The 12,952-nt window shown below is 42.7% G+C and overlaps 2 protein-coding genes across 2 annotated transcripts in view; both read right to left on the reverse strand.

Annotated features, from left to right (window-relative positions):
- APITD1 (apoptosis-inducing, TAF9-like domain 1) overlaps window positions 1-189 on the reverse strand; it is a 3,503-nt gene extending 3,314 nt beyond the window's left edge. Inside the window, exon 1 of the mRNA XM_009889647.1 lies at window positions 37-189. Coding sequence (XP_009887949.1) covers window positions 37-189 — 153 coding nt within the window. The remainder of the gene's footprint in view (window positions 1-36) is intronic.
- A 1,032-nt stretch (window positions 190-1,221) lies between these two features.
- PGD (phosphogluconate dehydrogenase) lies at window positions 1,222-12,298 on the reverse strand. Its single transcript, XM_009889556.1, has 12 exons — window positions 12,223-12,298; window positions 11,607-11,786; window positions 11,405-11,470; window positions 10,132-10,250; window positions 8,649-8,718; window positions 8,179-8,313; window positions 7,277-7,466; window positions 4,864-4,994; window positions 4,215-4,348; window positions 3,761-3,860; window positions 2,102-2,224; window positions 1,222-1,516 (listed from the first exon to the last, which is right to left on the reverse strand). The coding sequence occupies exons 1-12, from the start codon at window positions 12,265-12,267 to the stop codon at window positions 1,397-1,399; spliced, it is 1,413 nt and encodes a 470-aa protein (XP_009887858.1). The 5' UTR covers window positions 12,268-12,298; the 3' UTR covers window positions 1,222-1,396.
- Between the last annotated feature and the right edge of the window lie 654 nt (window positions 12,299-12,952).

Below are 12,952 nucleotides of genomic sequence, written 5' to 3' on the forward strand. Positions count from 1 at the left end.
GAGGGAGGGAGGGAGGGGCTGCGGGAGGGGTCGCACGTTATCCCCCACCCACCCGGACCGTGACCCGGGACCGCTACCGGGAGATAACGGCGCGTCCGGCCCAGCGCACACCGCGTCGAGGGACGCGGGCTCATGTCCCCATCCCCATCCCGGCTCCAGGGAGATGCCCGCGCAGGCTCTGCCCGCCATACAGCCGCCAGGGAGTACCGCGTTTTCCCCCCAAAACACAACGCTTACGCACACAACAAACTGCTCAAACGGTTCCTACTGTCCACCACGGCCGCTCCTCTCCCGCTGGAGAGCCTAAACCACAAACGGGCCCCTAAAACCTTCACCACCCTCCAGTTATCTCTATTGCCTGCAATTTGTCACACATTTAAGTTTATAGAATTCCTAAATCTTACAATGTAATTTGCAGAAAAGTTGCTTTATATTGAAAGTAATCTTTTGCTAAATATACAGATACTCTACTAAGTGTCTTAGCAGAAATAAATGGAGCAAAAAATTAATATAAAAATCAGTGCACAGCACAAAATTTAACACTTGAGAGGTTCCACGGGGAGGGGGGAAGGCAGCCGGGTGAATTTTCACAAGTCCTGAAGACGATTGGCACTGGGATGGCAGGAAGAGGGTATCAAACAGGACCAACTTTGCATGGTACTGCAAGAATTTACAACTGCAAGAACTTACAACTGCCCCATGGGCAGAGGAGGCAAAAAAGCAGGGAGCTTTGGGGAAAAGAGTGCAAGCACCTAGCTAAGCCACCACCAGTTTATGCCAGAGCTTAAAACTGGGAACAGTTTTAAAAGTCAGAGGGAGAACACCTTGGTGACAGGAACATCAGTCTTGATACCCTTGACCTGCATTCAAGTTTCTACAAGATCCATCCCACCCTTCACCAAAAACAAACAGAGCGCACAGTATGAATGACTGTGCACAGGGCAACACCCAGGAATTAATCTTTCTGCTTGTTACGAATAAAAAATGACAACCAAAAAAAGGCCTTTACCTCCCTGAAATCTCATGTGGCGTTACTGTGCTGTCTGCCATTCTCCACTTTAGCAATTACTGAAATGCAGTCATCTCTATCTTGATCCCTATGAGTTTATGCACTATAATACAATAAAAATAGTATAATTTTAAAATGTATTCTATTAAATACTGCACAAAGATATTTTAGCCAGTTTTGGCCAGCAGCAGTGCAAACAGAACACCTCAATGCATTTATAAGCAAGTTTATTTAGCTTTCTTATATTATATATATATATGAAATATACCCACAAGTTATTACAAAAGTGTCCAAACACAAGTTCTAGCACAGTACAGTAAAAAGTGGTAATTCTAGGAGGAATATCTGAGATCTACAGTATCTTGGCTTCAAGAGGAAATGCTTCCATTAGACATTGTAGGCAGAAGAGGACACACTTCCTCCATGGCCTGTCCAGTTAGTATGGATAAATACACCTGGCTTCGATAATAATTCATACGTATGTGCACCAAAGTAATCCCGCTGAGCCTAGAACAAGAACACACACACAAAAACCAGACACATGAATATCACAGTCATTTGAGTACTAAAAGTTGCACCTACTGATACTCGACTACAGGAATACTAGAAATAAGATCTGACTCCAATATTATAACATTCAAAGTTATTTTCCCCATTATTAGCAAAATCACCACAATGAAATATTTACTAATGTCTAGTAAATAAGAGTTCTGTAGCAAGACAAGTCTATTATTTCTGCTAGGTATTCATCTAAAAAAACAAGCACTTACATACATCCAAAGGTTCAAAGATACTTCTTCATAATGCATTTTGATTCAAAGCTATCATTAGCCTTGGTTTGTAGATGGAATACTAACACATGCTGGGCACTGTCATACCGGTATCTCTGGAGTTTTTTTATCCAGACATCTCATAGTATTCTGTTGTCGTGAATTTCAGGTTTAACAGAATTATATTAGGCAATCTGTGCTTTTACCTTTACAATGTTGAGTGGTTGGGACATGTCGCCATCATGGCCTTTAGACCAGTATTTAAACAGCATGATGGTATTTCAGTAGCCAGAAGATCTGCTACACTATTTCAGGCACCTACCTGAATCAGGTTAGCTGGTAATATTTCATGCCTGTATCCATCATAAAAAGAAAGTGCTGTCGTGAAGCAGGGCATAGGGATACCAATCTGTACTCCAGTACTGATCACTCGTCGCCAGGAGTCCTGGGAGAGAGGAAGGAGGGTAGAGGGGTGGGCAGAAAAAAAGAAACAAACAAATCAGTCCTTGCTCAGAGGTATATGCAGACACATGAACTACTCCAGTACAACAGCACATGCTATTTCATGTTATATGAAATCTAATGACCAAGTCTGAGCAAATGCAGCAGTAGATTCCTGATTTTACATAAACAAGGTTGATCCGAAACAATGGCAAGTAAGACAGAGTTAACAAACAGGACAACAGGAGTGCAGACATATACTTTACATGCAGTCAAACCACAGCCTTGAGGGAGGATGCTGTTCTTTCACATAATCAGTGCATCCCAAAAGCATGAACACAGTGGGGAACACACTGAGCAAACACTGAGGCACTTTCAGGACCTCTAATGGAGCACAGTACAAAGCCTGCCCAAGGGCATACGAGGTCAGCACAATACTTCAAACAGACACACGGATAATCCTCATTTCAACTCTACATCTGGTTTAGTAACCTGCATGGAATGTTCAGCTTCAGTTAAAAGAATTATTAATAATAATATATGATTTCTAATCCAGTTTTAGTTCTGCCTGTCAACTCTGTCCAAATCAGTACACTGTTTGGACAGACCTAGGTATAATGAATGGCAGGTCTGGAACATTGTTATTTTGGTGCTACTGTGAACAACGGTAATAGAGCAGAGCTTTATACACTGTACAACTGAAATCCAAGTGTGCAGTAGGCACAAGATACAGGGCAGCGATGAGAATGTTCACACAGGCCAGACGTTTTTTCCTGACATCATGGTGGCTCTGAATTGCTAGATTTCTGCCTAAGACTCTTTGGTAATAGTAAAATGGAAACCTCCAGTCTCTACTAGTAGCTTGGCTAGTATCAAAGAGAAGAACCATGACACAACAAGGACTACATACTTCTTTGCTCATATATTATCTTTAGGTTGGCATTACAAATGTACCTTGCAACGTTACACAAGACCTTAGTTCACTGCTTGATGTATCTGGATGCTGATTTACAAAGTAGTGCTTCAGTGATGCAACCCCCTTTTTTGTCTTCATTTAGAACTAACGTTCTCCAACTTTCTGATGAAATAGAGGCAAGAGGCATTTGTAGGCATTTTTTCAAGGACAGGTCACTAACCTCGGTGTCCAGCAAAATTCTAATTTGGACCTCAGTATAGACCACCTCATCACAGTAACTTTCTTGTTCAATTTCAACCAGCTCCAACTATGTAGGTTTTTTTCTGCCCTGGTCCTGCAAGACTGCTATGTTCTACTGAAGAACGGTATCTTGAAGCAATAGATGATGAATTCCTACACCCATATATTATGTGCGTACAGATACACACACAGTTCGAAAGAGCTTAAGGACTGTTTAGAGATCTTTGGGATTAAGGATGTAGTACAAATAGGTTTCAAGGATGTTCTCTACTTTTTCATTTTTCAGTCTAAATATACTCATGAAGGTATCTCCTGGGAAAAAAAGCTGAAGAAGTCCAGACTGTAAACTATTGTTTTAAAGCTCTTCCTTCCTTAGAAACTCACCTGACAGTTTTCAACAGCTGTCTTAAAGAAATTATCCAACAGCAAATTCTGGAGGTCGGGGTTTCGATCAAAAGCATCTTTGATTTTTCCCAGGAACACGCTAGACAGAACACATATAAACCAGGAATAAAATTTCACAGCTTCCAACAAAGGCCCAGAATCCAAAACTTACAATGCCAAAATTTGACTCAGCCAGACTCTGATTCCAAACATTGAGAATGATGCAAACAAAACAAGGACAGAAGAAAATCTGCAGCAGCTAAGCCACTGGAAAATTGACTTCATCTGGTAACCTTTAGTGTAGTCTATAGAAAAAGCCTCTCAGTATCTTATCAGCAGATAAACTCCATGGATTTTCCAAGAAAATCTCAAGGCTTGTCAGTCTAGCACCGCACAAATGAAATTGTCTGCTCTTCTCCCCTCAGCAACTTAATTACCTCCTCATCTTAATTACCTTCTGATGATGCAGCCTCCCCTCCACATCAGTGCAATGCCACCATAATTCAGTGTCCATCCAAACTCTTTGGCTGCTTGTCTCAGCAGCATGAAGCCTTGAGCATATGAGATAATCTTGGAAGCATACAGGGCCTAAAAAAACAAATTCACATATCAAGTGAAGTCCCACAAAGCTGAGTGAGAAACTTCACAGTCTACATGCTCTGTTTAGTCAACAGCTCATAAGGGTTGAGTACATTAGCCACATTCCAGCTATTTGAGAACCAAAATATCCCTCCCAATTCTTGGAAAGTTTGGTCTCTTCACAGAGGTAACAAGAGCTATTATCCCCATTACAAAGACAGCAGTGTTGAGGGATGAAAAAGTAAGCTCCTGTGCATGAATTATGACCTCTGCACCCCAGCTGTTTGTCACTGCCCACTGTAGCTTAGACTTGAATTCCTTCAGGCCTGTTCTTTGGTCAGGAAAGGAATCGGTCACACTACGCTTGGTGGACACCACTAGACAATGCACACTGGCATGGCTGAAAGCAGGAACCAATTGTCATGAAACGTAAATGCAAGAGCTCCTCACCATGGTTTACAACATCCAAAACCCGCTTTGATATGCAGCTTTACTACAGCACTCTGGCAAGCACAATGACTCACCTTGCGTATGTCCTCCAGAAAGGCCTTCTTGTTCCCACCGAATTGAGTCATTTTAGGTCCATCCAGTAGCTTACTGGCCTGTACTCTCTCATCCTTGAGGGAAGACAGGCACCGTGCAAACACAGCTTCACCTTTAAGTATGGTAGGAAAGGGCAGATAAATAGAAGGTTCAACATAACTGTAAAGGTCTGAGATGTTGTCCACAAGCACACAGTGAGAGCGCCACTGAGCGGTGAGCCCCATACATACTGAAACAGTCACACGGGAAGAGAGGTGTACAAATAAATTATTTCAACAGCATTACTGAGGGACCAAACTGCCAGTCAGCAGAACCATTGGGTAAATATTGACTGATGTAGCTTTCAAATGATAAAGGGAAAAAAAGCCACAATTATCCTCAGAAACCTTCATCAGATCTTAATTTTAAGAATTTACTTTAAAATTTCTTCCTATCTATAAAAGACAGACAGTGTTGCACTGCAATCTAGTGGCAAGAATAAACCAAGAATAAATCAGCAGGTTAACCTGTAAGAGAAAATAAGTTTTACAAATCCGGTATGCTCATAACATTAGTATTCAGAAGCCCACAAGAAAGTTTTATAACATCACTAAGCAGGTTACCGAATGTCATTTGCCAGGGCTAAGGAGTTAGCCAAGCAGTGTCTTCAGCTCCTAAAGAGAAAGCCTGAATGCCAATCTCTTGATCTGGATTAGTGAATTCCTAATCATGCTGTTCTAAGTTGTACTTATTTACAATTGAAGATGGTATTGTTAAATGGAAAGGAAAAAAGTTTCCTTTCCAGGGTCTGACAGAAGGAAAGCAATCAAATTTATTATAGGCTTCATACTGAACTTTTATTCTACCTTTTAAAGGAGTCTTAAAATATAAAAAAGAAAACCCAAAACCCAACACACACACACAAAAAAAAAAAAAAAGAAGATGAATGAGTAATGTTTTCACATAATTCTGGATCCTCCCTGCAGCAGGATTAACAGACCATATCAAAATCAGAACTGGCTCCTCTCCATTTCTGCAAAAACTTCCTTCTACACTGGTGAGGAGAAATGCGGGGGGAAAATCAGGAAAAAGCAGGAGTAGCATGACTCTGCTTTTACAAGCAGAAGTCTGCAAGTCATGCTTATGTAGTAAAACCACACACACAGAGCAACTGCCCTAAGAACAGCCATGTTTGCACAAGGGCTATTGCACATACTTCCCTATCAACTCATCATTACCTAACAATGCTCCCCTGGCACTGCACAGGGCTAATTAGGGAGTGTCTCCTCCACCCTTGATCTTTGCAAGAACACCAAACAGGAGAATATGAAGAGCACAAGTGAGAAACACTGTTTCAAGCCTAGAACTGAAAGACTGTAGTTGTCGTAGAATATTAAATACATTTACAAAACCTGTTTTGTAAAAATATGTTGCTGGAACGCAGCCATGTTTCTCTGATAGCTGCCACTGCAGTTACTCTCTTTTAGGCTACTGAATATAGCTCTTCTGTCTTCTAATAGGACTTGACCAGCCAAGGCAAAGGAAAAAAGGCAGAGAAAGCATGAAAATTAAAGCCAATCTGAGAGAACGGAACCTGTTGAGCCATCTTATTTACACTGGACCTGTGGTAAGGGAGCACTCTAAATGCGTTGCAGATGTATTGCAACTCCTGTGTCACAATTCCATTCAGATGCCAGGTTAGTTAAAAGGGTAGGTAATGAGACTGTTAGGTATGTATGGGAACAGGTGCATTCTCACACTTTATAATTCAAAGCAATTAAAAAAATATATTTCCATCATCTTGGTTTGGCTTTGGATCAGCAGCCTTATTAGCCACAAAAGAAGAAACAACACAATCAACTGTTGAGGTGAAAAACCAGCAGCCACCATCATAGGGCAGAAGTCTGCTGCTATTCTCAAACAAATCTGTCTGTGCTCCTCAACCCATCATGCGGTACAGCCCTCATGTTCCTGTTTAGTCACACTAATGCTGGGTTAAATAAGTTATACTGAAACACAGAAATAGAAGATATCAGTAAATATCTGAAAAATAATCCTTATGCCTTCAGTATTTGGAGTAGCAGAAATGGTGGAGGATTACTGAGAGGAATATTGCATCAATCTAGCATGACAACTCTAGCACAACACTTACTGTCACCAAGTCACCACCAGAACTGTGAAGACATCACGGATAAATACCAACATTTGAGAAACAAGCTAAAAACAAGCCTAGTAAAGAAAAACAGAACAGCTCTCAAGGGCAGAAAAACTGCAATGGTTACACCTAGAAGAGCCTTTTCTGCAAGCCAAGCCCTAGTGTGGGCTCATTTCTGAGATTACCTATTACCATGCTCCTTACTGTGATGTGGTACATGTGGGGTAGGAAAGACGAGGCCAGATTGAAGAACGACTTACCTATGAGTGTGACAGGGACTCCATATTCCAGGGCAGAAATGGCTGTCCACTTTCCTGTGCCTTTTTGTCCTGCGCTGTCCTTGATCTTTGGGAGGAGGTACTTGCCATCGCTGTCTTTGAATTTGAGAATATTGGCTGTGATTTCGATCAGGAAAGAGTCCAGCTCTGTCTTATTCCATTCCTGAAATACCTGGAAGGGGAGAAAAAGTGTATATACATATATACACACACACACACTCTCTTACCCCATGCATCTACTATATATCAACTGATTTATTGCTATATGTATACATATACATACACATACGTATAGCTACAGAAGGGGGTCATACTATCTCAGTTATTGGTTGTTGGTACCCTGCCACATCTACCAATGATTTCAGCACTGCTGAAAGACCATTGCACGGGAGCCCCGCACTGGGAGGGGCACAGTCCAGGCTCGGAGCTGCAGAGCACCCATCTCCGACAGGGAAGGGAGAGCCCATCCTCTTGCCTATCACCGTAGGCACTGAATGCCAGAAACAGAACCATCCTTTCAAGACGCATCATACTTATTGACTTGCTTCAACAAGGTCTTTGCAAGATTCACCTGCTTGATGATAATGCTCCATGTTTTACTAGCTTTTTTCAGGCAAGGTAATTCATGTGTCTACACAAGAAAGTGTTTCCTAGGGAGAAATGCAACTGTAGAATGGGAGAGTTTAGACAACTTCTCTAAACATTCAGGTGTGTGCACTTGCTGCTCCCTACCTCATTTGAAACTCAGGAATATCATGCACTGCCCCTGGCAGAAAAATTAACTTCATGTACATACAGCAGCTTTACCTGAGCCCAGCTGCCTCTATCAATGGCAGACAACCACCATGGCTCAAGAAGGCAAGACACGAAAAACTATGGATCACCTTTGACATCTCATCATGATCCATCCCCACCACATCTTTCATCAAGTGATAGGCCTCACAGATCAGCTGCATGTCTCCATATTCAATCCCATTGTGCACCATCTTCACAAAGTGTCCAGCACCCTCATCTCCTACCTGTCAGGAAACATCAAAAAATGCCGTCAGCAACAGCGCTGTCACCACTTCTGCCTAAAGAAAGGAAGGAAGCAAGCCCAAGTGCTAACTGAAAACACTGTGGGTCACACATCCATTTAGTTCCCCCAGCACATGACCCAGCCATAAAACTGTCTTTCCATTGTACGGGATAAGTTATCAGAGATGGTAGACTTGAACTGAATGCAATCAGCCAGAAAATCAACCCACTAACAGTGCTGGTTTTATTAAGGACAAACATGCACGAGCTTCAACAACCAAGCCACCTAAGCACGGACCTAACCACAAGTGAAGTTCAGTATCAAATAAATATTTACCCAGTCACAACAAGGTTCCCCAGATCCCACTTTAGCAGCAATGCTTTGAAATATGGTCTTGATGTGGGGCCTGTGGGGAGAAATAATACGCCTCAGCAGATAGGCAGAGGACACAAACACCACAAGAAAAAAAACCCCAAACATTGGTATGATGCATCCTTCTGTAACCTGCCAGAAGGCAGCCTGGGGTGAGGGCATGCTGGCGGGCTGATAACCCACCACACAGCAATGTCAAATAAAATGTATGGTTTTCCCAGAACCACATACTGTTTGCAAGAAACGGGGACAGCCCATGTCACGCTTACTGCACTGTGCAGGCAAGCTTAATGTACCTAAAGGAACCCAAATATTATCTTCTGCATTTTAGAAATGGGGAAATAGAGGCAGGTTATGATAGAGGCTCGTGGTCAGAGAGGATCAGTGAGAGAGCTGAAACAAAATCCCATTCTGTTCTATAGCCACAAGAAAAACCAAGGGTGATCTGGAGGAGAAGGAAGGAGGGAAGAAACTCCATGAATGCAAGTCAGGGTATAGTTATCTGCATTATTGCAATAATTAGGAGCTTCCATCATTGCCAGTCTTCCCTTAGCTAACAGGACAGCATTACAGAATGCCAAGTTTGGAGCAACCTAAAGCTACCACTGGGAAAGGAGCATGGGTGGCACATGGGCTGCCGGTGCTGTGAAAGACGGGGGAACAAAGTTCAGGTAATGGTGGCAGATAGAAGCTGTCTTTACTGAGCTGTTTTTATCAAAAAATGATCAGACAACAGATTACTGTTACGTTGTCTCTGACTTTGTGCCATCAAATTTGAACAGGCTGATCTCGGTATGAAATGCTAACGCAAACGGACAGGGGCTTAAGAGATTCTAAAGCTCAGGTAAAGCCCAGACACACCTTTTCTTTCTACATTTACAGAGAGAATGGACAACCAGGGATAAAGTCTAATATGAACATTGATGTACAGTCCTTTGCACTAACATGAGTACAAGACAGCACGGCAGCAACTTGCAAAAAAAAATCATGTATTCAATAGTCAATACAAACATGTACTGAAGCCTCCTTTTATAATGTGTGTCACTGCAGGGATGTTTGCTGCCGCCTGTTTCATGGTTAACAGCTTTCCAAATGCTTAGGGCCCCAAAAGAAAAATCATGATCAAGAACGGTACTTGTTTAATATTTAAGAAAAATTCTTTTCTTCCCTGACATGCATTTCTCCCTTCAGATTTCTGTAGGTACTACTTTTGCCTGTGAATTCCTGGAAGAAAAACCTGCTTTTGTTTTGCCTGCCATGAAAGCTCAACACTGCCCCATGAACCCAGCGAGGTTGAGAAATCTTGAGCCTTGAGGAAGTGAGATGGCAACATTATCTTGTTCTCTCCACACCCACGCCCTCCTCCTTCCCTCCCTCAGCTCTCAGTGTGAACAGGAGACAATTGTTGCAGACCATTCTGAAGAAGAATAAAGTAGCTCATGCTTACCAGGCTTCTTTGGCTCCTCCTGGCATGAGTGAAGGACCGTATCTGGCACCCTCCTCTCCACCACTAACACCACTTCCGACAAATAAGATGCCCTTTTCCTGTAGTTCCTTACAACGTCTCTGGAACAAAGACCAGAGCAGCATTATTTAATTTATTTCAATGCCAGAGCCTTACAATCAAAGGTTAGCAACTCAGACCTAAAATTAGGTTTTCAATTCTGCTTTGGACATGCTAGAAGACAACCTTAGAGAAAGCCTGTACATACACCAAAGTGAACATTAGGAAACTTCCTGTTGCTTTGACACGGATCCTTGCAAAAGAGACATGCTTAGAAAACAAAGTCCTTATAAGCACCGAATAATAAAAAAAAAAAAAGCAGTACTGAGGCTGGAAAAGGCTCAGAATTAAGTGTCAGGTGATGCTCTGTGCAAAGACGTGGGGGAGGCAGATTAGGCCCAAGGTGGAGTACTTGAGTTCATTGCAGAGTGAAGGTGCAAGCGTAGACAACTGCAAGGGAAACTAATTCCCTCTGAGTGGGAGAGAAGCACAGGCTGAGATCCATAATGGGAGCTGCAAGCTCCCCAAGTATTAATTCTCATTTAGTACCTGTTTTTTACTCTGGCGTGGCCAACCCACTTATCCAAGATCAGGATGGCAAAGCAGAAAGACTAATACCAGCACCCTTTCTAAAATTCAGAAGTATCAACTTGAATGAAACATGTAAGCGTCCCAGATACACTAACACAACTTCTATAACTTCTAGAGTTACAGCCTGCTCAGAAGCAGACTTTTCGGTTTTTTGGGGGGTTTTGGTTTGTTTGGTTTTTTGTTTTTTTGTTGTTTTTTTTTTTTTGAAAAACAGAACAGTACTCTGTTGTTTTCATTACAAAGACAGCCAAACCAGCAGTTCTCTCTTACTGGATTTCCCCATGGCCATATAGGATTGAGATACAATAACAAATCTAAAATATCCTTAGATTTTCAAATCTCCCTGAAAACTCTTTAAGACTGACAGGAAATTTTTCAGATGTCAATAAAAATAATAATTGATAATTTGGGCAACTTCTATAAAAGTATTCTTATAGAACAGTCCTTAATTACTGTAACAATTGCTTTTTAATAGGCTGTATGATTTAGTTTTGCACAGATAACTCGGTTTGGCCTTCTCTAAGCAGACGGTAGAAGCCATCTTATTGACAGACTGTTCTGATGATCAGAGGAGAACGAATCATGTGTATTTTGTTCATCCACTTTGGGCAGAAAACAGGCTTACCGTGGTATCTCTATACTCAGAATTCCCACCATCAATTATGATGTCTCCAGTCTCCAGCAACGGCACCTACCAAAAATAAATCGGCATTTTGTTTTTCTCCATCCACTCAAAACCTCACTAATGACACATAATTGAGATTTTCCAGAGGAAAATTCTCCAAAAGACAGCACGGAGTCACAGGTAGAAAGAATGTTTGCCTCACCAATTTATTGATGAAGTCATCCACTGCACTTCCAGCCTTCACGAGCAAGATAATGCGACGGGGCTTCTTTAACTTAGAGACCATCTCTTCCAGGCTGTGAGCACCGATCACTTTGGTTCCCTTGGCCTCATTAGCCAGAAAGTCATCCACTTTGGAAACTGTCCTGTTAAAAGCACAAACCTGGGGGAGCAAGAAAACATGTTAACAAAGCTGTCACCAGAACAGTTACTTTAGCTCAGACTACAAATTATACACGCAAGATTCAACATCCCATGCTCTCCCACTTCCATGTTCCCTAAAGACACAGGGCAGGGATGACCCTGCAGCACGTCTCTGCAAGTGCCTTGGGAAAGTACGGTTAATGGCCAAGGCCAGAGGAAACCTTAGGGAAAAATCATACATAATTAACACATGAGGTGGCTAGCTGAGTACAGGCATGCACTGCTGGTTTTCTCTGGAAACGGGACAAAGGGCAGCCTAGGTTATAACTAAAAGGAGGAAATAACACCCATTAAACCATCACAAGGAAGAAAAGAAAAACCACCCACAAAATGCTCAGCTCCCATCCCAAGTGCTACTGAGTCAGCCTTTCCGAACAATGTGTTCCTTCACTTACCACGAAGCCGTGGTCGTTCATGTTCAAAATAAGGTTTTGACCCATCACAGCCAGTCCAATCAAAGCAATGTCGGCTCTGGAATGTGGAAGAACAAAAATGCCAGCTAAGTCTCATTAGCAGTGATCTAGCACTAGCACCCATACCCTCTGTCAGGCTGTTCTGGTCTTGTCAAGTGCTGGGCCAGCCCACCCCTGTCTGACAAACGCCGCGGCACACACTCTGAATTGATTCTGTAGGCTATCACAGCAAGAGACCCTTGCAGCTCCCAGCGAGTCCAACAGACAGTGGAGACCAACATATAGCACGTTCCAAGTCACCAAGATTTCTCCCCAATTACCAAGACACAACTAGACGAGTAAGAAAAGAAAGCGACCCAAAACACGGCACCAGGAGGCAGGGGGCAAAGCTCCAGTACGTCACTGATGCATCCAGCTCTACCCCTGCCCCGCGTTTAACAGATGCTGCACTCGAACTTCACGTCTGAACACTACACCGTTTTTTTTTGCTTCCGCAACACAAACTGTCTCAGAGTTGGGGTGAGCAAAGGAAAAGGGGGAAACGGGATATTCTAACCCAGCTCGCAAGGGGCGTGCAGGCCGAGAGCCCCAACTCGGCTACTGCTGCTCCTCGGGGCAGGAACAAGTTTCCCGCTTCACAGTCACGTCCCCAAAACTGATCGCTCCCGCGTTTTATCAAGAAGCCTCTCAGCCAAGCGGCTTATTCCCCTCG

This window comes from Charadrius vociferus, unplaced genomic scaffold (genome assembly GCF_000708025.1).
Source record: "Charadrius vociferus isolate BGI_N301 unplaced genomic scaffold, ASM70802v2 scaffold477, whole genome shotgun sequence".
Classification (NCBI taxonomy): domain Eukaryota; kingdom Metazoa; phylum Chordata; class Aves; order Charadriiformes; family Charadriidae; genus Charadrius; species Charadrius vociferus.